Source organism: Orbicella faveolata, unplaced genomic scaffold, assembly GCF_042242905.1.
Source record: "Orbicella faveolata isolate gen_17 unplaced genomic scaffold, um_ofav_v1 contig_14, whole genome shotgun sequence".
In the NCBI taxonomy this organism is placed as follows: Eukaryota; Metazoa; Cnidaria; class Anthozoa; order Scleractinia; family Merulinidae; genus Orbicella; species Orbicella faveolata.
Window position 1 is genome coordinate 6,212,382 of NW_028301541.1, and position 22,389 is coordinate 6,234,770.

Genomic DNA, 22,389 nt, shown 5'->3' on the forward strand with positions numbered 1-22,389 from the left:
CTAGTGTTGCGTAAAAAATTAATTATTTAATTTATATTTTAATCTGTTGTTTATATGATAACCTTATAAACACAAAGGTAGCACCTCTGCATTTGGCCAGGATTACGTACATGGTCCCTGTTTTTCCTAATGAGATGATTTGGGGGTTTACATCTCCAGCGTTGGTGCATGTAGGATATTGATGTATTGTTTATCCATTTCGCTGTAAGTTATCTTTAGTTATTGATGTGTCAATTAAAACATATCTTGGGCCCGGCTGGCAAATGCATCTATGCCTCATAACCTCTTAGCCCATTTGTGTAGTGTAGGCAAAATACATGCACATAATATAACTTACTTATAGCTTACTCGTTAATTTTTGGTACCATTTAATAATAGCAAAATTAATAATTAATGGCACCCAGTAACAGTTCCTGTAGTCCACAATCTCAATGGAAAAAAAGAACAAATTGAAACTGAATTATAAAATTATCATTGGAAGCGTACGCAGGTATTTATGTTCAGACGCAAAATATTATCTTAACCGTTTTTGCCAGATTGAGTTTGCTCATACATGTACTTTGACATGGTGCAACCTCTTTCAGCAGGAGACTATATAAAAGTGAAGATTGTTAACTGCATCTTCGGGAATCAAGTTAGAAAACAGATCTTTCAAACTTTTCACGTGTATTATTTTGGTATTTTTGCGAGATCTAGGAACTGAGTATATTGTAACGACAGCATTTCAATCATACCCCACAACAAAAGATGAGCAAACTTCATTTGTGTGGGAGTCCCTATGTTAACTTAGAAAGGACATAATGATAAATAACAATGTCTTGTCTTTCTGAAGAAGGTAGGGGAAAAAAATAAGAAACTACAAAATCGTCCGAAATTTACCTCACATATATGTTGGATTATTTTGATTAAGAACATCCCAAAAAATAGCTGAGGCGCTCCGCTTTTAGGCTTGGCTAAATCTATATATTAACGTGAATAGGTATGTAAGTGGTAGCTTTATCACTTGAACTGCAAGTAAATGTATGTTGAGTCAGCATTCGCAATTAGAGTGGCGTAGGTAACAATATTGAGTACCATTGCTTTGATGTTTGTTTGTAAACAATAAACAATAATGAAAACCAAAACAGATTTTTATCTACCCTTACATGCCGACGTGCATTATTGACCATATCGCAGTTGCGCAGGGAACTGGGGTGAGTTTCGAATTTTAACCAAACGATAAACGGACGCTACCACATGAAAGATCACGTTTGACCAGATTTGAGGCTTTTAGGGTGAATAGAGACCAACTATTGGGCCTTAAAACACGGTTCAAAATCGCCGACAAACGTCGCTAATTTTGAAACAGCGTCTCCCAATACCATATAAACTCTTAACTGTTTTTAATTTCTGTGATACTCTTAAAGATGAGCAAACATAGTGATTTTCGGTGTTCATATACTAGCGCAAAGGGCTCGATTGTTCAACAGTACTTAGACACATTACAACACCTTGAAAGCGTTGCGATAGAACAAAGATGGTTTTAATTGTACAGGAACACAAAAACATCGGGGAACAACAATTGCTGAATATATACATGAGTACGAGGTATTGGAATCCTCGTGATTTTGTTCTAGTATGGATTTTCTATAATAACCTTGTACCTTGGGAGTTTAATATTGTACACGATAAGATAAAGTGATAACGCGTTCTCTGGGAACATGATACCATGATGACTACTTTTTAGAGCCCAACCCTTTTTAACCTTGCGATGGCGTGAGAGGCTGGTAGGGGGCGTCAGCCCTCAATCTCTTGTTGGGGTTTTTCTTTACAGTGCTTTTCCCGCCCCGCCCAATTGCCCCGCCTCCATCTCCGTCTCGAGTGGGCTGGGACTGAGCATATCGCGTGACGGTGGAGACTCCGTCGACAAATTTGGTTTTGAAGAGCACGTTGGCATTGTTAAACATGCCGTCTTTTAGAGACACTACAATGAACTGGGAGTGTTTGAAATGGGCTCTGAGCATTTGGCCGATGTTTTGGGTGTGAGACAGATCCAGAGCGGCGTCTACTTCATCGAGGATATACAGTGGAGCTGGTTTAAACAGCAGCATAGAAAGGATGAGGGACAAAGCGACCAGAGACCTGACAAGAGGAAAAGAGTGAAAAAATGAATAATATAACCACACAGCGTGAAACTATAGCTTAATAGGTCACACACTACGGTTTTACCCACAGAAAAACATAACAGTACAACATGGAAGTACTGCTTAATAGCTTTCATTTGATGGTCACAGACTAGTTTTCCATCCAGACTTAGAAGTTTGATCCACCTTGTACAGCATAATAAGCAGTACCACATAAAAGTACTGCTCGATATCTTTCATTTGAATGGTCACACACTAGGGTTTTATCCACAGACTTGAAAGGTAGAAAGACCTCGCACAGTATAACAAATAGTACCACATGAAATAAGTGCCCAATAGCTTTCATTTGAATGGTCACACACTAGGGTGAATGGTCACACACTAGGGTTTCATCTAAGGACCTAGAAATTACGACCACTGACGAACCTTTGACCACCACTAAGTTCGCTTAGACTCTCTTTCCATACATTGCCGAAAGCAACTTTCACTTCCAGGCCGTCGAGTTCCGTTTGTCCTTCAGGAGGCGCCAGCTTGGCTGTGGTCCCAGGGAGGAGAGTAGAAAAGATCGAACCAAAGTCCTACAGCAATGAAAACAGAAAAGAGACAAAGAAAAAGGATAACACTTAAAACTGAACACATGGACCTAAGCTCTTTCCAAGAACTAAATTGAACAAAGGCAAAAATGGTCTACCGAACAAAAACGATGATAGAGCACGGTTTTATTCGAACTGCATTGAACTTCACTGCTATCTTTTATTAACATTTTTGGATAAGATGAATAAAATTAGATGCGCTTAGCTAAAGGGTGGGTTTAGACAGCCCAGACAAAGAGTCTAGAGCTGCGGCAGCACACAAGTTAGTTTACAGGTATTGCACATATTTGTAACCATCCGTTAGAGCGGTTTTCAACTGAGTGTCATAAAAACAAAACCAAAGCAATCACTCTGGCCAGTCACAAAGAACACATACAATACAGGGAACGAATCAAAACTCGAAGTAATCACATGTAGCTGGCGTAAAGGGCGGGAAAATGTATGTGCGTGAGTAACGACTGTTTCTGGTTTTACTTCTGATTGGACGAAAAAATGGCGCGAGTTTTTAAGCCAATCGTGTGGCGTAGTTGATGCAAAACCAATTACTTTTCCAAATTCAAATGAAAGCCGCTCTATTTGGAGGTACCTTCCAAATTAAAAGTTTTCCTATAGTTTTAACTCCTTTTTCTTGTACCAGAATCACCTCAGTAAAATAGCGTGGTGTGACTATTCCAATTGTTGCAATGAAGAGTAAAGAACATGCATTGTACTGAATTTAGTAAGTTGAAACAGGCCGCTTACCTTGTTAACTTTCTTCCAAGCGTTCCTCAATGCTTCATTTTTCTTTTCGTCAAGTTCTTTGATGACCGATGCAATCTTATCTTTGTCATTCAGGACAATTCGTTTCTTTTTCATTAAATCATTGTACTGTATTAAAATAAACAAGTAAATAAATAAATCAATAAAAATAAAACTGAAGTTTGTTTCGGGATGTTTTCGTCAGTATGGAAGCGTTGTAATGATTTAATAGCCATAACGATGACGACCTGTGCGAGAAATGAGGGCTAATTAAATGTGTCCTTAAACATAAACATAACTCAAAACGAAAGATCCTGTTTGACCATGGTCAAACACGGTCTTTCGTGTTTGATATATCTTCTCAATCGAACGATCACCAATAACTTGTCATTGTTACTTCACCTTCTCCTCGGCTTTTCCCAGCATGTTCATAGCTCTCATGTTCACGTTCTTGCCAAGTTTCTCCTTCGTTTCTTGCAGCTTGCTGAGCCGTCTGGCGACCTCTTTCATGTCATTAGCAGCAAAATCGTATGCCGTGTTAGGCTGACCAAAAAACTGCTTCTCGTTGGAAATCCAGTCGTACTTTTCTAGCATTTGTTCGACCTACATGTAACGAAGGAATACAGAATCAGTGAATTAAAAGCTGGACCAAGCGTCATGGCAAAATATCTTCCCAAATCAGTCTTAATGTACAACAAAACGAAAACTCATATAAGTTTAACTGAATTGTCCATAATATTCGCTTTGATTTTAAAAATAATTTCTATTTACAAGGCTAAATAAGTTAAAAGTAAAAAACCGAACGTTTTCGACGCTAGGTCTTCTGTCTTTTAGGTTATTTTCACTTACCCTAAAGAAAACGTTCGGTTTTTTTAGTTAACTTTTTTAGCCTTGTAAATAGACTGAATTATTTTTAACTGAATTATTATCAACATAGAAACCGCAAGATTTGGAAAAACAACCTTCATACAACGCAGGTAAGCTCCTAGTCGTTTCGTTACAAGTGTTTGACAAGCAGTATTACAACACATTGTTATTTTGCCGCTACGTCAAACTTCGGTCAAACTGAAGAGAGACTTATTAAACATGATAGTTTGCCGAGATAGAAAAGTATCAAAGAAGCAGTAATAAAGCAAAATGATACAAGGATGGTTAAGACTGAAGAAGATTGACGCGGATTAAGAACGGCAAACTTGGAAATTCACACTGAAATCACTGGGAGCTGCCGTCACTACGATCAAGCTTAGCTCAACGCAATCCAAATTTATCTTGTTCTATTTTATCCATCAGTTCTGCTTTTTGGGTTTGTAGTATTTTAGTATTGTTTCTCTAAAATTTTGAAACCTTTATGTAGAGATTTCATTCCTTTCACTGCCAGTTTATAAGCAGAGGACTCCGCGAAAATTTGCGATAGAAAGAAATCATACCTTGGTAGCAGCCTCTTTACTGTCTCGTTGAAACTTGCTCACTTTGTGCTCCATTTCCTTCAACTCCAGCTGAATATCCTGACCTTGTTTCTGTAAGTCTCTTTGCTCGCCGACTTTTTCGCTGATGGCCTGTAACAGTTACAGTACAATAATTGAGTCGTGGCTTTGTCATCTTGTGATCTGACTCGGAGCTCACAGTTTTTTGGCACTACCAGGAGGTTGCCACAAGAATCGAAAAAAGAATGCTACCTTGGAAAACTTCTTCAGTCAGTCAAAACTCACTAACTCCCCAAGGAAACAACTTGAACTTTCTACTCACACGAGAACAGGTTGAAATTTGTTGTACCAGCCGGCGTGAAGCAAATAATTTTTCCGATTTTTTTTTCTTTGTTTGAGTTGGGAGATATAATAAAACACTCAATGACCGGCCCAACGGGACACAGTTAGTTTTGTTTCCCAACAAAACAAAACTCACTGTTTCCCTTGTGGTCAGTCATTATTTGATTAGGTGTTTATTATTAAGATGTAAGGACCATACATACCTCGTTGCATGCCTTCAGAGCTTCTTTCTGTTTATTCAATTCGTCAGCTGCCTCATGGACCGCTTTCTAGAGTGGAAAGAGGATAAAACGTATCGTTAACAAAGAGTACATTTCTAAAAGCTGTTGCAGAACTGAACCACTATCAAAACCTAAGTATTCACGTCTAGCCAATCAAAAAAAACGTAAACATCATAATGAGCCAATAAGAACTTGAAGCAAACCGATGTAACCAACGCAAGCGCGGGATATCGTGCAACTCCTGCCAAGCGCGGGAAAGCGCAAGGGCGCCAAGTTGCAGTTGCTCCTGATTGGCTGATGAAACAGCATGTAAGCTCTGATTGGTTGAGAAAACGCACACCACACCGGCACCCACAATACTTTTAAAATTACTCTAACTACTAAGAACAGTACACCAATAAAGGTACGAGTGATACAACAAAATAATTATTTTTTAAATCATAAAGCAGTACCTTGGTTTCCTTAGCCATCTCTGTGAATTTTTCCACTTGCTCTTCCGCCTTAGTGATAGCGTCATCCATTGCTTTCAACTGAGACAAAAATAAACGCAAAACTCTAAATAATACTCAATCATAACTAAAGCAGTAGTTCTTTTCAAAATTTCCGACGAGCATCTCCGTCCTTTTGAGATCGGAGTTCCGCCGGACTAGTTTTCTTACTTGTTGGTCTACATTAGAGACTTCATTCTTCAGTTCTTCCATTTCTAACTTCATCTCCTCCACTTCCTGTTAACACCAGAAAACAAAACAAAAAAAATTAAGTGCAGTCGAGCCTCTCGTAAGTGACCACCCAAAATGCAAGTCGCTACCCAGGAATGCGATAATATTACAACACTTTATTTTCTAATTTCCGCTCTATTGTTTGTCAAGTGGTCGCTTACGGGGGGTTAAAAACAAAAGCCGGAAAATTTCAAACTTTTAGTTCTAAAAGTGGTCCCGGTCACTAACGAGAGATGGTCGCTCACAAGACTTTCCAACTATAGTGATTTGACTAAAGGCTGGTTTCCACTAGCGACGGAGTCGGAGGCGTAGGCGGGCTCGGTGTCGAAAACGTACGAGCGCTTACGACTTATGCAAATCGGTGTCCTAAGCGGAGTCATAAGCTTAACGGAAATCGGAGTCGGAAGAATTAGAACGTTCCAATTTTCTTCCGATACCACTAACGACTCCGTTACTTATGATCCAATGAAAACTAGTTTGTCGGAGTCGGAAACAGAAGCGGAAGAACCAACCAATCACAATGCTAGTTCTCAGGAATCGTGATTGGCTTATTCTTCGCCTTCTACTCCCGACTCCGACAAGCTAGCTTTCACAAGATGATAAGTGACAGAGTCATAAGCGGAATCGGTATTCTTCTTCGGAATCTCGGTCGGTTTGACTTTCACTAGATTGTATTACTCTGAGTCGTCTCTCTCCGTAACCTGTGTCACGGCCGCCCTCTCCGAAAAAAGAAAATCGGAGAGAGCCGCGTCTCTCCGATTTTTCTTTGAGGGGGCGGTTGTGACACAGTCTACGCTCTCCGTCGCTAGTGTAACCCAGCGTTTCGCATTAAACCTAGCTTCCCTAACCATCTCCACAGTAATGAAAATCTCTGTTATAAATGCAAAGCTGAATACCTGTTGTTTCGCTTTCATGTTTTTTGTTGACTCTTCAGCTTTCTTCTTACTTTTCTTGACTTCTTCCTCGGCTGTCTTCAGCTCCTTCTCACGATGAGATTTTGCTTCCTGCAATTAATCAAGAAAGTAGGCTTTTTAGAGTGTTCTCTGGAGTTTTTCTCAGTTTTTTTCTTTGGCGTATTTTTTTTTTCTGAGGCACTATCCAGAGGGTCTGGTACGGTTCCCAAACAGAAAAGTAGCGAATCACGGATCACGATATCAAACTTTCATATTCCCGAATCACGAAAATAAGCAAGTAAGGTACTCTTTTTAATAACCTGCTCTTACGCTAGAAAGAGTGTTTGAAGAAAGCAAAATCACGAAAGACTAAAGGCTCCATATTGCAAATCGCATAACTAAATCTTATTAAATCTTCCAGAGTACTTGCGTCTCAAAATCACGTAGAATAGTGACTTTTCAGGTCACGGATCACAAAGAATAACTTCTTAACTTTACGTTTCACGGAAAGATGATAAAAACACAAAAATACCCCTGTACGACCTCTATCCACGATTAACAAAAATATCATTGCATCGGTGACCTTGTTTAACTCAAATTTGTGCATGAGGAGTTTTAACAGAAAAAGAATGTTAACACTTTTGTAAGAAATATTATTCCATTTGTGACTTTGTTTAACGTAAAGTTTACGCATTCTTTGAATATTGACCCAAATAAACGTGATCAAACCTTCATTTTGTTTTCAACATCTTTGCATTTCTCGGTTGCAGCTGCTATAGTGTCTTTGGCCTTAGAAATAAATTCTTGTTGTTCGTCTAAAGAGAAAAAATAACATGCAGAGAGTACATCAGCAAGGCCCTGTCCACACTACGCCGGAGGAATTTGAAAACGCCGCTTTATTTCTACGGTTAGGCCTACCGTCCACACTAATCCGGCACGAAAACGGAACTTTTCGAAAACGCTCTTCACACCAGAGGAATTTGAAAACGCCGGCTTTGCGTTTTAGTGCGGCCATAGAGCATTTCGAAAACAGAGCTGTTTGAAAACGATTACATCACGATAATCACGTGATTTCCCTGCCCGAGTTTTCCTCAAACACAAATCCAAAATGACCGGTGGTTGTTGCGTTTTCAAATTTCTCCGGCGTAGTGAGGACGCGGCCTCAGTTGCAGTAATTAACCAAAGTACCCCAATTTTTCGAACTTCCTACACGTAGAGGAACGAAAATGGACCTTTTTGTCAGGAGAGGAACAATTTACATGTACTTCGAGTAATCAGGAAGTTTGAAAGATAGGGAATCCTCTGTATTTCAAATGCATTAGCAATAACAACTGTACAGTGTAATTTCAAATGAAGACTACAGCACTGTGCAAAAGTAATGCAAGCGAATTTCGACGAAATTCCTGGCTTTTCGTGGCAATTTCGTATGAAACGATATTTCACTGGTTTTTCGCCGCAATTTCGTGATGCCTATTCGCGCGAATTTTCAAACGATAATTCTCTCTTCCCGAAAATTCGCTACGAATTTTCAAGCGATAATTCGCTCTTCCCAAAACTGTGCAGATAACTTACCAACTGTTTTCTGCAAAGCTTCAACTTCTTCTAGCTGATGATGGTGAGTGCTTTGCTTCAGACGGGCCTGGACAAGCTCTGCTTCATGAACTTTAAGATCATACTGCTGTTTTATTTGACGGAATCTGGAGACGAAAAAATATCCAATATTTTTTTCAACAGTCACCAGACAATTTCTTCCAACAGCAAAGTTTACCATTATACCATGCATACAAATAACTTGTCTTAGTTTACACTGACTGTACAGACAATGCACGTACTTCTCTGCCACTTTCTTACAAGCATCCAGCTCCTTGATAACGCTTTGTAACTCTATGCTCTTTTCTTCCAGTGTGGCTTGTGCTTCGTTTAATTCTTGTAGTTTGACCAGTATCGAAGAATGGGATGACCGAGCACCTAATGTCAAAAGACAAACAAACGGGTTGAGTCAAACTTGCCATGTCTTGTTGTTGTTGTATGAAATACCCCTGCCAACGGGAAACATTTCCAGGCAATTGCAAGCAAATGAAAGTTTAAACTTTTACAAAATTATCTGACTTCATACTCAATTAGGTTTGGTTTTCAATCAGCCACGTTTACTTCGTTTGTTCACCTTTGAGTTTGCTGAACTACATGGAAGCAAATCGTGTGTACAAAAAATACAAAACAAAAGAAGCTGGTTCTGTCTTTGTGTACCAGTACACAAGAACCACACAGTACACTACAGCTGAACAGACTCCCTTACTGCATTACAATGGTGATGCCCTCAGTTTACCAGTAGACAATTATTTTAGAACCAAACATGAGTGTGATAAGTGAATTTCATACAGATGGCGAATTTTGCTCAAAACATTTTGAACAACGTCAAATCTCTTTTTTGACATTTTAACACTAATATTGTGAAGTCAGCAATTACCTTTGACCTCTATTTCTAAAACGACAGGTAGTTTACGTCAAAATGCTTATTATTTTATTTTCTTTATATTCTCTGTGTTATCACATACCTCCTGTAGCTGTTCCCTGAGGATCAAACAAGTCTCCACCTAACGTTACTGTCCTAGCCTGCACTTTAGGGTCATACGTGACCTGCAATAAAGTCACATTAATATTATAGAGTTGAAACACGTACAGCTATCTATTTTAATTTTTACTTTTTGAATTGTCAGGTTTGTTTCCTTTCTTTTAATTCTCTTGAAGTGTTTTTGTCCCTTCACCAAAAGGTTCCTTTTTCTTAACTTTTTGGCATTGTAATTTTGTTTTTGTTTTTGTTTTTGTTTTGTTTTGTTTTCTTTTGTTTTGTTTTTCCACAAAAAAGGTTTTCTTTTCTTTACCTTTTTGGCATTGTCCATTCCATCACACACAAAGGTAGTTCCAAACACATAAGCCATGGCTGCTTTGACTTCTTCATCATAACCAACAAGGGACAGGGCAAGACTGACATTATCCTTACCAACCTAACAAGATAAACAAAGCTTATTATAACACAAGAAAGAACCCCAAATGAACATGCTAATGTCTACAGTACCGCTCAAAAGTAAGTTACCACTTCTCATCTCGTTTCTCGCGAGATGTGAGTCTCATCTCGCAAGAACCAGTGAAGCATATACTTTGGAATAAATTACAAGCAGTTAGCTTGCGAGAAAACGATCAATTTCTTGCGATGCGGTGAAGTTTACCCTGCGAGAGCAACCAGTTGTACATGTAAGTCTGTAGATGAAACCCTAGTGTGTGACCATTCAAATGAAAGCTATTGAGCAGTACTTTCATGTGGTACTGTTTATTATGCTGTACAAGGTGGTTTAAACTTTTAAGTCTGTGCATGAAACCCTAGTGTGTGACTATTCAAATGAAAGCTATTGTGCATTACTTTCATTATGCTGTACTTTCATGTGGTTCTGCTCAAGGTGGTTCAGTACACATTAGATTGTAAGTCTGGGGTGAAACCCAAGTTTGTGACAATTCCATTTGTTTATTATGCTGTACAAGGTGGTTCTAACTTTTGAGTCTGTGGACAAAACCCTAACACATGCATGTAAACAATCAAGTGAAAACTATCGAGCAGTATCAAGTTGCTCCAGGAAATATCCATACCCCCCCCCCCCCACAGAGTGTTTTTGGATTTAACCCCCTGCCCCCCTCCCTCCTCCCCATCTCTCAAGAAATCCCACTTGGCTTTTCTTCCATGCTTTTCTTTTAAAATGTTGGCTTTTGACAACCCCTTCCCCTTTACTGTTAGAATTTCTGATTACTCTCCTTCAGGTTGGTATGGACGTTTTCTAGAACACATTTTTATGTTTAAAATACTTAACAAAATGAATTTCGGGATCTCTTTGTCATTTTGAACTTGAGAACTCTTGAATCTTTATGAGTTGTAGGAAGACAAATCACAAAGCAACAGTAGCATGATCAGATCATGAACTTTATCAACTCACCAAGCCCTCTGCTCTTTTGACGACATCATTTGAGAGAGTTCTAGAAGCTATTTTATTCAATGGGATGAATGTGTATCGACGCTTGAGTTTCCCATTGCTTATCAACTTTTTACCAGTCACTTCAGTGTCCACCACTACATTGTAGAGCTGAAAATATACAACAAGAGAAAAGGTATTTTTAGTGGTTGTCAGCACTTGAACAAACAGGTAGTCAACAATTATTTCCACCTGACAACACAGGCCTGCAATGCACACAAATGGCTACAACTACATGTACACTGCTGTCTGTCTGTCTGTCTGTCTGTCTGCTGGTCTGTCTGCACATAATGCATGTATATAATGCTAAATGCTATTTAACTATTTGGTGACATAACTCCGTTAGTTTAAACATTAAAGGAGCTATGTCACTATAAGGTAGGCCATTTTTCAGATGGAAGAACTATTGTTTTCAAACTGAAGGAAGTCTTAAAATTTTAGCTTTCTAACAGAAAAACACCAAAAAAAATATTAATAACTGCACAATAAACTGGAAATGAAGATTAATATGGACTACAAATAACAATCTTGAAAAAAAAATTGGCCAATACTTTTTAATAATATATTCGAGATACAAATTGTACACATTGCAGGGCCCAAAAAAAGTAGACTTTCCTGATGGGCAAGTTACTTTTCAAGGGTAAGGTCAAGTCATCTGCCAACTCAATCAAGAAAAGCAAGCTACATGTAAGTTAGTAGACTTGCCCAGGGAAAACAAAATTTGAGAGCTGCTTGTCCAAAGGGCAAGCTGGAATTCAAGGTTTGGTTGAGCCATGCATTGGATCTGAGAGAAAGCTCCTTTTATTTGCAGCAATAGACTAATAGTGACTAAATATATAAGCAGTTCTAAAATCAGAGAGAAATAAAAAAAAAAACATGTAACACACATACCTTTCCTCCAGCTGTCACTTCCAAGCCAGTGGCAGTTGACACATCTTTGACATGTATCAGTTGAACCACTAGTCCTTTTACCTATAAAATACATGTACACAGTCATGCAAAGCACTAGATCTAAACTTATACGTCTGTTCATTCACACTGTGAAACATGTACAGTACATAACAAAAAATAATGGTGTTGGCACCAATTTATTATGTAGATCAGTGGGATCATGTGTACTAAAGGCATCTGCGAGCGAGTGTCGATCGATACCCCCGAGCAGCACTTGATTAGCACTCGGTCAACACTCGATGGCATGTCTGCAAAAATTAGTTGACTCTTGACTGACTGTTGATCAAGTGTTGATTGAGTATCATCCTAGGTGTTGATTAAGGGTACTGATCAAGGGTATCGATCAAGGGTGTAGATCGAGGGTATCAATCGAGGGTATCGATCAACACTCGGCCACAGATGCCATGATCGGATGATCAGTGTACTGCAAAAACTCACCTTGCTTCGGTTAAACCCTGCCTCTGGATCTCTGTACTCAAACTGAAGGTTTGGAAATCTGAAACAGGAAACAAATGCACTCAGAATGGTACTGGATGCTTCCCTGATAGTCAAATTGAATTCTTTCCACTATTAAATGAGAACAAAATTTCAACACACTTTGCTTCAATAGTTTCCACTTTCGTCCTCAGAGCCGAAACTTCAGCTTCCAACTCCCGTCTATGACAATAAGAAAATTAAAGCAAAATTAAAACAAGTAACCATGTATTCAAGGTATTTAACTCATTCTGGTTATTCCAAACTAAAATGTAAGCCCATAATACAGATCCCATGAAGGGGCTTTTCCATTACATAACTTACAGTAGTTTGTTTTGGAGATGCATGTACAAGGGACTTTTAATCACAAATGTGAGACTTGTGGGATCATGTGTACTAAAGGCATCCGTGGTTGAGTGATGATCGAAACCTTTGACCAATACCCTTGACCGATACTCAATCGGCACCTTGGTGAACACGCGATTGACACCTTGATGGACAGATCATGAGTCAACTAATTTTCACAGACCTGCCATGAGTATCAATCAATACATATGAGTTGGTCGACACTCGCCCGACTATCAACAAACTGTAGATCAAGTATTGATTGAGATGTTGGTAGAGTGTTGACTACATGTATGTGTCGACCAAGTATCAATTAAGTGTCGAACGAGGGTCAATCAAGGGTACTGATCGACACTCGACTACAGATGCCTTCAAAACACATAATCCAATAATTTGTGTACTGTACACCGCACCTTTTGGCAGTTAATTTTTCCTCTTTTCCTTCTTCATATTTAAGCTTCTTCATTTCATCCTAAAAAAAACAAGCAACATCAGATGGTGCAGTAATCATTGCAAACATTACTTACACATAAAATTGCAAGAAATTTCATGTGGCCTATAACTCAGCTACATGTACATGCACAAATTAGTCAAAATTTCTCAAAACTATTGTTTTAATAGTTGTTTCAGGGAAATCACCAGTAGGTCATACATGTACAAAGACTTCCAAACTAACTTAAAAAATAAAACTCTACATGTTCTCTGTGAATATTTGATGTCATTTGAATTGAATTTTGTACATAGCAAGCTCACAAACATCTCTTTTTCCCCTTGTTTTTTCTAGTTTGCTAAAATAAAATGTAAACTGTACACAAACCTCCAGTTTGGATTTACTCTTTTCAATTGCATCATAAACATCCTTGTCTTTCTTGTAACTTTTTTCTGTGTTTTTCAGTTCAGACTGTTTCTTCTTCAATTCTGACTGAGCATGTTTTAGTCTGAAACAAAATAAAAGAAAACAAATTCTCATTTAAAAACAAAACTTAATCTTATAACCCAATAAAAAAAAACATTTAAACTAAATCATGTGAATGACCTACTTCTAAGAAATAGTGTAAAGAGAAGTATTTAAAGTTAAGAGTTATTTTTATTATTTGTTAGCTTTCCACTGAATAGAATTACAAATTTTTATAATACATAAATTTATAAATATTAATGATACAGTTAAACCCTGCTATTTCAAATTCTTAGGGAAACAAAAAATACAGCTGTAGTTCGAAATAGCGGGAGTTTGAAATAGCCAAAAGTACTGTAAATGACTGAAGGGCAAATCCAAGAGAAACGGTTTTGAGTTTGAAATCACAGGGAACTCAGAAAAAGCGAATAAGCAGGGTCCACCTGTATTTCAGTCCTTACAGTTTTGATAAAATTATTGATATTGAAATAATGCTCACTCACTTCATCTGGGCCTGTTTGGATTCAGTTTCAGCAGAACTGATTTCATTCTTACATGCTGTGAATCAAAAGTACATTGTTAGGGATGTTTGGCTGAGGAGAATTGTTCAAGCTAAGGAGTAAGTAGCACGTTTCTCAAAATTTTGTGGCACTGTTGCCTAGATAAGAGGCCTAGATAAGAGGCCTAGTGCAAAACCACCTAAAACGGAGCATAGCAAGTAAGGTGTTCATTGCAGTATAAGTTGCAAAAAGTATAACGTAATTCCGATTTGAACAATACTTGCTGCAATGAAAGCACTGCAAGACATGTTCAGTTTAGGAGGTTTTGTACCAGGTGATTGTTCTTGCCAATTGAGTCCAATAAAATTGAGACAAGTTGTAAAAACATAGCCTCCACGGTAGTGTAATAGTACCCTATCTCTTTCTGTGCTCTTTTGCTACCAGCAAGAAAATACACTTCCCATCAAGGAAGGTTGTTCACTTACTCATGATTTGGTCTGCAAGAGTTTTGTCCTCGCCACCTTCATTACTGGATAATCCAGCCGACACAGCATGAAAATGATCCTGTGCCACTTTAACTGCTTCACTGTCTGCTTGACTTTTCTCCTCTAACTTGACGAGAAGATCACTCAACTTCTTTAGTTCTTTCTCTTTGTTTTGAAGTTGAGATTGATCCTTTAGCAATATTAAAAAATATTCATTATCAACAGTTTCCAGGTTTTATTTTTATGGAGATCAATTATTTTTGGTAGTTGAGTTTTATTTAAGTTCTTTAATTTTAAGGGAAAAATATTTTGGTTGTTACATGTAGAAATTAATCCATTTAAAAGAGGTTGGAAAGTGTTCCATTAGGGGTAGCCGCCATTGAACCAAATCAACCAAAACTAGTTACAGTTTAAATGGTTGGCTCATCCCCAACAGAGTGAAACTGTTGTAACCGACAGCAACAAGAAATGTCACTGCTTGATTGAAAAGTTACAGCACTTTGTTGAGTTAATAATATTGTTACTCACATCATCTAGGCTTTTCAGAAGAGTTTTCTTCTTTTTCTTCTCAGCTGCGAGGGATTCTTTCACATGTTTCAAATCAGAATTGGCTTTGACATCAACCTAGCAAGGAAATCAAAATATAATGCACTTTGTGTAAGCTGAAACAAAAGGATTCATTTTGAGCAGTGCTGCAGACCAGGCCACAGACATCAACATGCAAAGAAAGTCGTGTCTGGTAGCCTGAAAACAGAGGATTTGCAGGTGTGCTAGTCTATTCCGTCCTACACTTGCCCAACCCACATGAAGTTTCTATGGAAAATTTGCTGAGCAAATTTAAATTACAGATTGAAGTACTGTTAGAGAGGAAATTTTTTCTTTTTTTGGGGGGGGGGGGAAGGGGGGTGGGGGCATGGCTGAAGGGGCTAGTGAAAGTGAAATTCGGGCTAGTAGAAGGGATAACCCAAAAATTGATTTTCTTTGCTCCCTGAAGTAAAAATTTTCATACATGTATGATCTGCACACCTAGATACTCATTGCAGGAAGATGTTAACAAAAATCAGACATGCTTATGATGTACTTCTGGGCAGCTGTTTTACTAATTTGTCAAGTTGTGATAGCTACAGGTACATGTACATGCGTGATTGAACATTTTTACCTTTGAAACCTCATCAAATTTCTTTTCTAGTTCTTTCATGGTTGATCCTGATTCCTGTTGAAGGAATAAAGAAAAAGAACATTAAATTGACACGTTCTCTGGTTGGTAACAAGGGAAGCAGAAAAGAAGAAAGAGGGGAGCAAAGGGGGAAAGAGGGAAGAAACAAGGGAAGGAGACAGGGAGAGAGGGATGGTTTCAGGAGAGAAACAAAATACGTTTCTTGCTTGGGGGGTATCATTTTTAGGAATATTGGTACATCATTTACAAGTAGTAGGATATTGTCAAAAATAACTTTATGGTAAAATGTAGTTCAAGGTGCAGGGTAAGCTTTGCAATTAGTCAGTCAGTCAATATGCCAATTTTGAGAGTCTCTTTATATCATACAGCTGTAGGGAGTTTTGCACTGAAGAACTTACAGTAGTCCTTTTCTTCTCTAATTCAGAAATGACTGCACTGATTTCTGTAACCTTCCCTTCAATCTGTCGAAATAAACAAAAAAAAGTGTTAATCAAATACATGTGAAGTAACATTGCTATTTTTACTGTCTTTTTTGTGTGAAAGAGTTGAGTGATGTTTCCTAGTGAGATCTTTGATCAGAAAGATCCATGGGAATCCTTGATACTGCAGCCACTGTTGACCTTTTACCATCTCCCAAGGGTCCTAAACCATAAGCATTTTAACAGTTCATTGAATAATGGTACTTAAAGACCCCAGGAGGTTTTTAACCACAGTTAGTCTCACAAAGTTCCAAAACTACAAACCACAATGACCAATCATAACAATTAACCATTACATTAAGAGAGGGTGAAATACATGTACATTAGGCATGTTAGAGACATCCGGACTGTTTTGAGTCAATTGTAGTCTTGCTCTTCACACCTGTAACACAATTGTTAGCTTTTGAGTGATTTGCTCCAACTATAGTCCTGTTCACCCATAACATGAAGGGTTCATCAATCATACTTGGCTGTGGCAGGTGTTCTGGGTTATGGTCCTTGACAACCTTATTCAAACTGTAAAGCATAACATTACCTCCTCTAATTTGTCACGAAGTTTTACATTCTCCAGTTTAATATTTTCCAGTTCAACTCCAGACTTTTTCTGCACATCCTAAAACAACACATCAGAACTTCTGTTAACTAACACAAATACTATGATTAATTGAAATGAATCTGATGAATCTGTAGTCTTGAGCTTAACAACACAGCATGCTCCAGATTACCTCAGCCATAACAAACTGGTGAGCTATATAAAGCCTTGAAAGGTGCTCCACTTCTCTCATGACTTTTTGGTATTCAAGATAAGAAGCTCTTTCCTGAACAAAAAGAAAGAAAAATATACACTGTAATGTAAATCCATGATTTTGATTATTCTAAAATTATTTTCTGGGTACACAGTGCAGAAATTAAACTTTTGTAAATTCATTGTCTCAAGTTGAAGATACATGTACTACTAAAAGTATTTTTTCCTTCCATTGTAGTGGCTCTGAATCATGTTAGAAAACTTCAATGATGGTTCTTACCTCCTTCAGTTTAGTAAGAGTTGGAGTTATCTCTTCTGTAAGAATCTGAAATAATCAGAAAAACCAGAAATACAAGACTGTACAACATATAAGACTTCAAGAACTTTTAAGTGACATTCCACATAACCTTTCTCTGATACATGAACATATATGTTCAGATTTAAGATCATGCATATTAAAGACATCTGCCGTCAAATGTCGATGGATACCCTTGATTGATCCTCGATCGATACTCGATTGACACTCCATCGACACCTTGTTTGACACTAGATCTACAATCAATTGATGTCACTGTCAACAGTCACTTCAGAGTCAACTTATTTTCAGTCGATGCATATGAGTCAGTCGACACGGCCAACTATCGACTGACTGTTGATCGAGTGTCAATCAAGATGTCAATCAAATGTTGATCACATTTCAAAAAAAGTATCGATCAGGATGTTGATCAAGATGTTGATCGAGGGTAGATCACGAGTGTTGATTGACACTCAACCACAGATGCAGATACCTGTAAGTAATAAGAATCAGATCCAGTCATTTATTTTTCTCAACTTACAGTTTCAATCTCTTGCAGTTTGGTGTCCTTTTTCTCAATGGTGCGCTGTGCAGACTGCTTTTTACTCTCATACATTCTGGTTCCGGCTGCTTCCTCAATCATTGACAAAATCTATATAAGTTTAAATGGCATCATGTCATTCCTAGTTAAGTAAAGCAGGGCCAAACAGATTAGTGGCCACACTAAAGAGCTTCAACATGTTACGTAATCAGCATTGCCCTTTCAAGAAGTTTTCCAGGGTACAAATGATTCACAGGGCCGTCAATAAGGGGCATAACTCGTAACACCTGTTACAGCTGAGTATGTTTGATGGACTCTTGGTGTTACAGGGAACTGGCCTGTACATGTACTTGATACAATTCACCCACAAAGTAGCAAGTTTGCTATGGGTGTGAAGATCAAGGACACAGGTGAACTTAATGACAGCCCTGGTACAAAATTTCCACAAATTCCAGGAGGAGTATGACCCTCGAAACATAATGTATAGGCTACACTAGTCACTGCCAATGGGTTAACTTACAGAATTTGTAGCACAGTGAACTTACTTCTGGTGGTTTCATGTTCAGCACTTTGGTGATTCTGCCCTGAAATTGTAAAACAAAAAGTCCAGCTGAACAACTGTGTGTTTCTTTTGAGTCATACAAATGTAGAAACATGAGTATAAGTTTGAGGGAGCAAGAAATACTGTGGGAGCATGACTGTGCCAGGAGTGAGTATTTCCACAGCTTTTTTTAGTTCTCCAAAATTTTCACCATTGCTTCTATCTCAGAGAAAAAGTATTACATTTCATTTAGAAACACATTGAAAAAAAAGGAACGAAAAATCACTGCTTTCATTTTGCGCATCAAACTGTAAATTCTCAAGATTTGCTTGCACCATCATTGCATCAGCTTCTTCTGATGGTGTTTCTATACATGTACTTTTAGCACACACTTTCTTACATGTACAGTATGTGGTGTTTTGTAAACAGGGATGGAAAGAATTAATTTTTTCTTCATCAGCAGGACAAAATGTAAACAACTTTTATTCTATACATGAGGCTGAAATTTGTTTTTGCTTAAAAATTTGTCACCCCCAAAAAAATTAAGAATAAGACAAATACATACGTAACGTTGCTTTGAAATATGAAATCAAGTGATACGTGTAGCTTTCCCTTTATAAAAGTAACCAGAGAATCTTTTACTTACCTGCATAATAAGAAAGTGAGGATTGTTAACATTAAGCTGAACTGATCGAAACAAGTCTTGTACTCTGGTGTTGTTAGCATTGCATCCATTGATCAGATACTTGTTTCGTCCTCCAATCACAACCTAGAGTTTAGACATACACTTTTGTTAGACCCACACGATCTTTAATTTTTTTGGTTTTTTTTTTATTTCATTAATTTTTATTGATTGAGGTTGTTAACAAAAATGATAGAAATCGTTAATCTTTAATCATTAATCTTTTTTTATACACAGTGAAAATTCACCAGGATTCAAAAACAATTGGTTGACAAGCCCGGTACATGTGACTGACTACATGTAGCATGCAAATGAAATCTGATCTACATGTAATCCAGTACTGGTTGGGATAATGGATTTCCCTTAAGGCAATCTTGCTGGCTTTATCCTAAGTTGCCTAGGCAGCAAGAAAATATTGATTGATTGACTGACTGGCATACAGATTGACTAACTGTCACTGACTGACTGGCTGACTGACTGACCCAACAACTGACTGACTGATTACCGATTGGGTATCAGTCTTGACGGAAAGAATTTATGTCAGTACAAATCCACCAGCTGTTTATATTTTGTAGTACATCATTGCATGGCTATATATTTTCCCATCTACAACGTATATGCAGTTACAGTATTCTGCATGGTAGTTGACTTACTCTCAGATGTTCAGGGAACAAATGAAGCAGTAGAAATTGCATTCACTTTGCTAAAACACATAGGTAAACGTAAAACTTTAAAAGCAAACATTTTGCTGTTCCCATATTTTAACCTGAGTGTGTCCTTACCTGTCTAGAAACTGTAATTTCATCAAAACTTTCATATCCTAAAGGACTTTGCTTCTTGTCTGTGTTATCAAATGTAATTGTCACAGTGGCTTTTGTTACACCTGCCTGTCCGCCTTTATATACAAGTTCTTGTAAACTACTTGCTCGAACCTATACAGTATGTACAAAGTAGATAATGTCAACTTTTGTGGGGATAAATTTATTGAAAGGTTCAAAAGAATTTCATGATCTACAGGAATGGGAAAATAAATCTCAATCTTTATACCTCTTTATTCTACTGCAAAGTTATATTATACAATGTACAGGTTCTTGTATCAGAGACATTCCCTGGGTGTGAATCAGAGTTTGCATGGGGATACATGTACAAACACTGCATGCAGTTTTAGGGTGTTCATGATTATTAATAAAAATGTAATACTGCACTGTCAAATATGCATGATCAGCTTCGAAAGAGGTTTTGAATAGACATGTAAACAGAGGGGGCTTATATCTGGAGGAGGGGGGGTTTATACAGAAAAACATTTTGAAATGAGCTACAGCAATGTTTATCAAAAATACATGTAAGTTTTTTATATACTGGTTTTTAATTAAGCTTTAAAACATACATGTAATAAATCGAGTTCACTTTATTTTAAACATGACAGGTCACTTTATGGTATTTGCCTACTTTACAGTCACATGTGAATAGCAGGACACACAGCAAGTCTTAGTGCTGACTGACAAGTAGAATTATAACTGCATGTTATTGACTGCCATTTGCGACAGAGATTAGCGAACACTTGGGTCAGAGAATCACCTATAAGCTTGTGTAGATGTAGGCTGTAGGAGGGTGAACAAAGTTTGATGACATTCAAAATTAAATCAGAATGTTAACTTCAACCATAACTGTTTTATTAACTTTGACTGTTATCGCACTTACTGCTGTACCAAATTTAAGAAAACCTTTTTAAACCAGTTACTCAATAAAAGACAACAGAGAAGTAGCAAAATTGCAGCTTGGAAAAACAGAACATGATGCATGATTCCACAACTGCCAAACAATCTATCGACAAAACTATGAGATGGAAAACAGGGCAGCTAATTGTATTGACGAGTAAACAGCCAAAGAAATCCATATTCTTCAAATACTTATAGTCTAAGCTTTCTAAATAACTGCACCGAATGCAAACCTACTTACCTGAGATAAGTTCGAAATTCCGAGCAAGAAGCAAATCGAGTCCAGTATGTTCGACTTGCCGCTTCCGTTCAACCCAGTGATCGCATTAAACTGCGGATCAAACCCAGAAACAGTAGTTCGTGTAGCATATGACTTGAAGCCATCAATAACTACCTGTTTGATGTACATTTTCAAACAGAAAAGATCTTAACAGAAAAACATCGACCGGTTTGTCGAAGTTCGACGCTTGGTCGCTCGTTCTTGGCGCCAAAACCTTCCCAGAAGGCTCTGCTGTCAGTGGATTTTTTCTTTTTAGTGCCCAGCCTACTCGCACGAAATCCAAGTGAAGATAAAATTTCTCGCAGAAATAAATTTCTCAGTTTTCCACATTTATTTTAACCACGGTACACATTAATCGCAAAGTTTCTCGTGCAGAAAATGTTAGCCCTCAAGCTGAACGACAGTTAAACAACATAACATCCATAGCAACCTGAGCTCGATCAGGAGGGATCCTGGAAATTTTGAGAGGGGTGGGTAAAGTCGATTTAAAATTAAGCAAATATTCTGCTGATGGTATTAATTCTTTTTCTTCCGAATCTACACTTTAAAGGCGTTAATTTCTCAAAAAGTCTGATTCCATTAATTTTGAGTTTTCAGGACACATACAAGCATTCAATTTTGACTCATAACTTTTTGATGGCAATTTCTAAAGATCATTTTTATATTTTTAGATTTCAAAATTTGATGCTGGAAAAATCTAGTTTCTCAGTGATAAATTAATCAAATGGAAAGGAATTACCAACTGCTCCTTAACCGCAAGCAAATAAACAATTATTACTGGATGGGGTTTTTGTGATATCCAGAATAATCAAGGTCAAGGTAGGGGTTATCAACTGACGCCAAAGGCTGAGGCTGATAACCCTTACCGAGGCCTTGATTATTCTGTATTTCACAAAAACCCAATCTAATAATTGTTTTATTATACATTGAACGGAAAAAAATGGAATTCATCTTTTAGCTTCTTCACTAACGGCAAGCAACACAAAAGCACGCAAACTTGACATGATTACCCTTAAAAATCATGCACCGCAGTCATACATGAAATGATCACCTGTGACTTTGAGTGTCCTTGACATGATTATTGTATAATCTACAGCTAGATAATGTCACAGGTGCTGATTTCGAAAATTCACTGTACGCTTTCAGCCAATCAGAAAAAGATGAGTTCAACGTATAATAATAACAATAATCAAGCAGATAACAGGATAC

General features: G+C 37.7%; 1 protein-coding gene across 1 annotated transcript; it reads right to left on the reverse strand.

Annotated features, from left to right (window-relative positions):
* Nucleotides 1-1,500: 1,500 nt before the first annotated feature.
* LOC110068433 (structural maintenance of chromosomes protein 2-like) lies at nt 1,501-21,381 on the reverse strand. Its single transcript, XM_089286382.1, has 33 exons — nt 21,142-21,381; nt 19,965-20,114; nt 19,147-19,269; nt 18,505-18,543; nt 17,960-18,070; nt 17,404-17,448; nt 17,104-17,196; nt 16,914-16,991; nt 16,298-16,360; nt 15,882-15,935; nt 15,251-15,346; nt 14,723-14,912; nt 14,241-14,295; nt 13,660-13,780; nt 13,256-13,314; nt 12,621-12,680; nt 12,462-12,519; nt 11,964-12,044; nt 11,037-11,183; nt 9,936-10,058; nt 9,609-9,690; nt 8,886-9,021; nt 8,626-8,750; nt 7,783-7,868; nt 7,057-7,164; nt 6,101-6,166; nt 5,894-5,971; nt 5,424-5,489; nt 4,882-5,010; nt 3,857-4,057; nt 3,458-3,583; nt 2,550-2,701; nt 1,501-2,121 (listed from the first exon to the last, which is right to left on the reverse strand). The coding sequence occupies exons 1-33, from the start codon at nt 21,307-21,309 to the stop codon at nt 1,740-1,742; spliced, it is 3,651 nt and encodes a 1,216-aa protein (XP_089142508.1). The 5' UTR covers nt 21,310-21,381; the 3' UTR covers nt 1,501-1,739.
* Between the last annotated feature and the right edge of the window lie 1,008 nt (nt 21,382-22,389).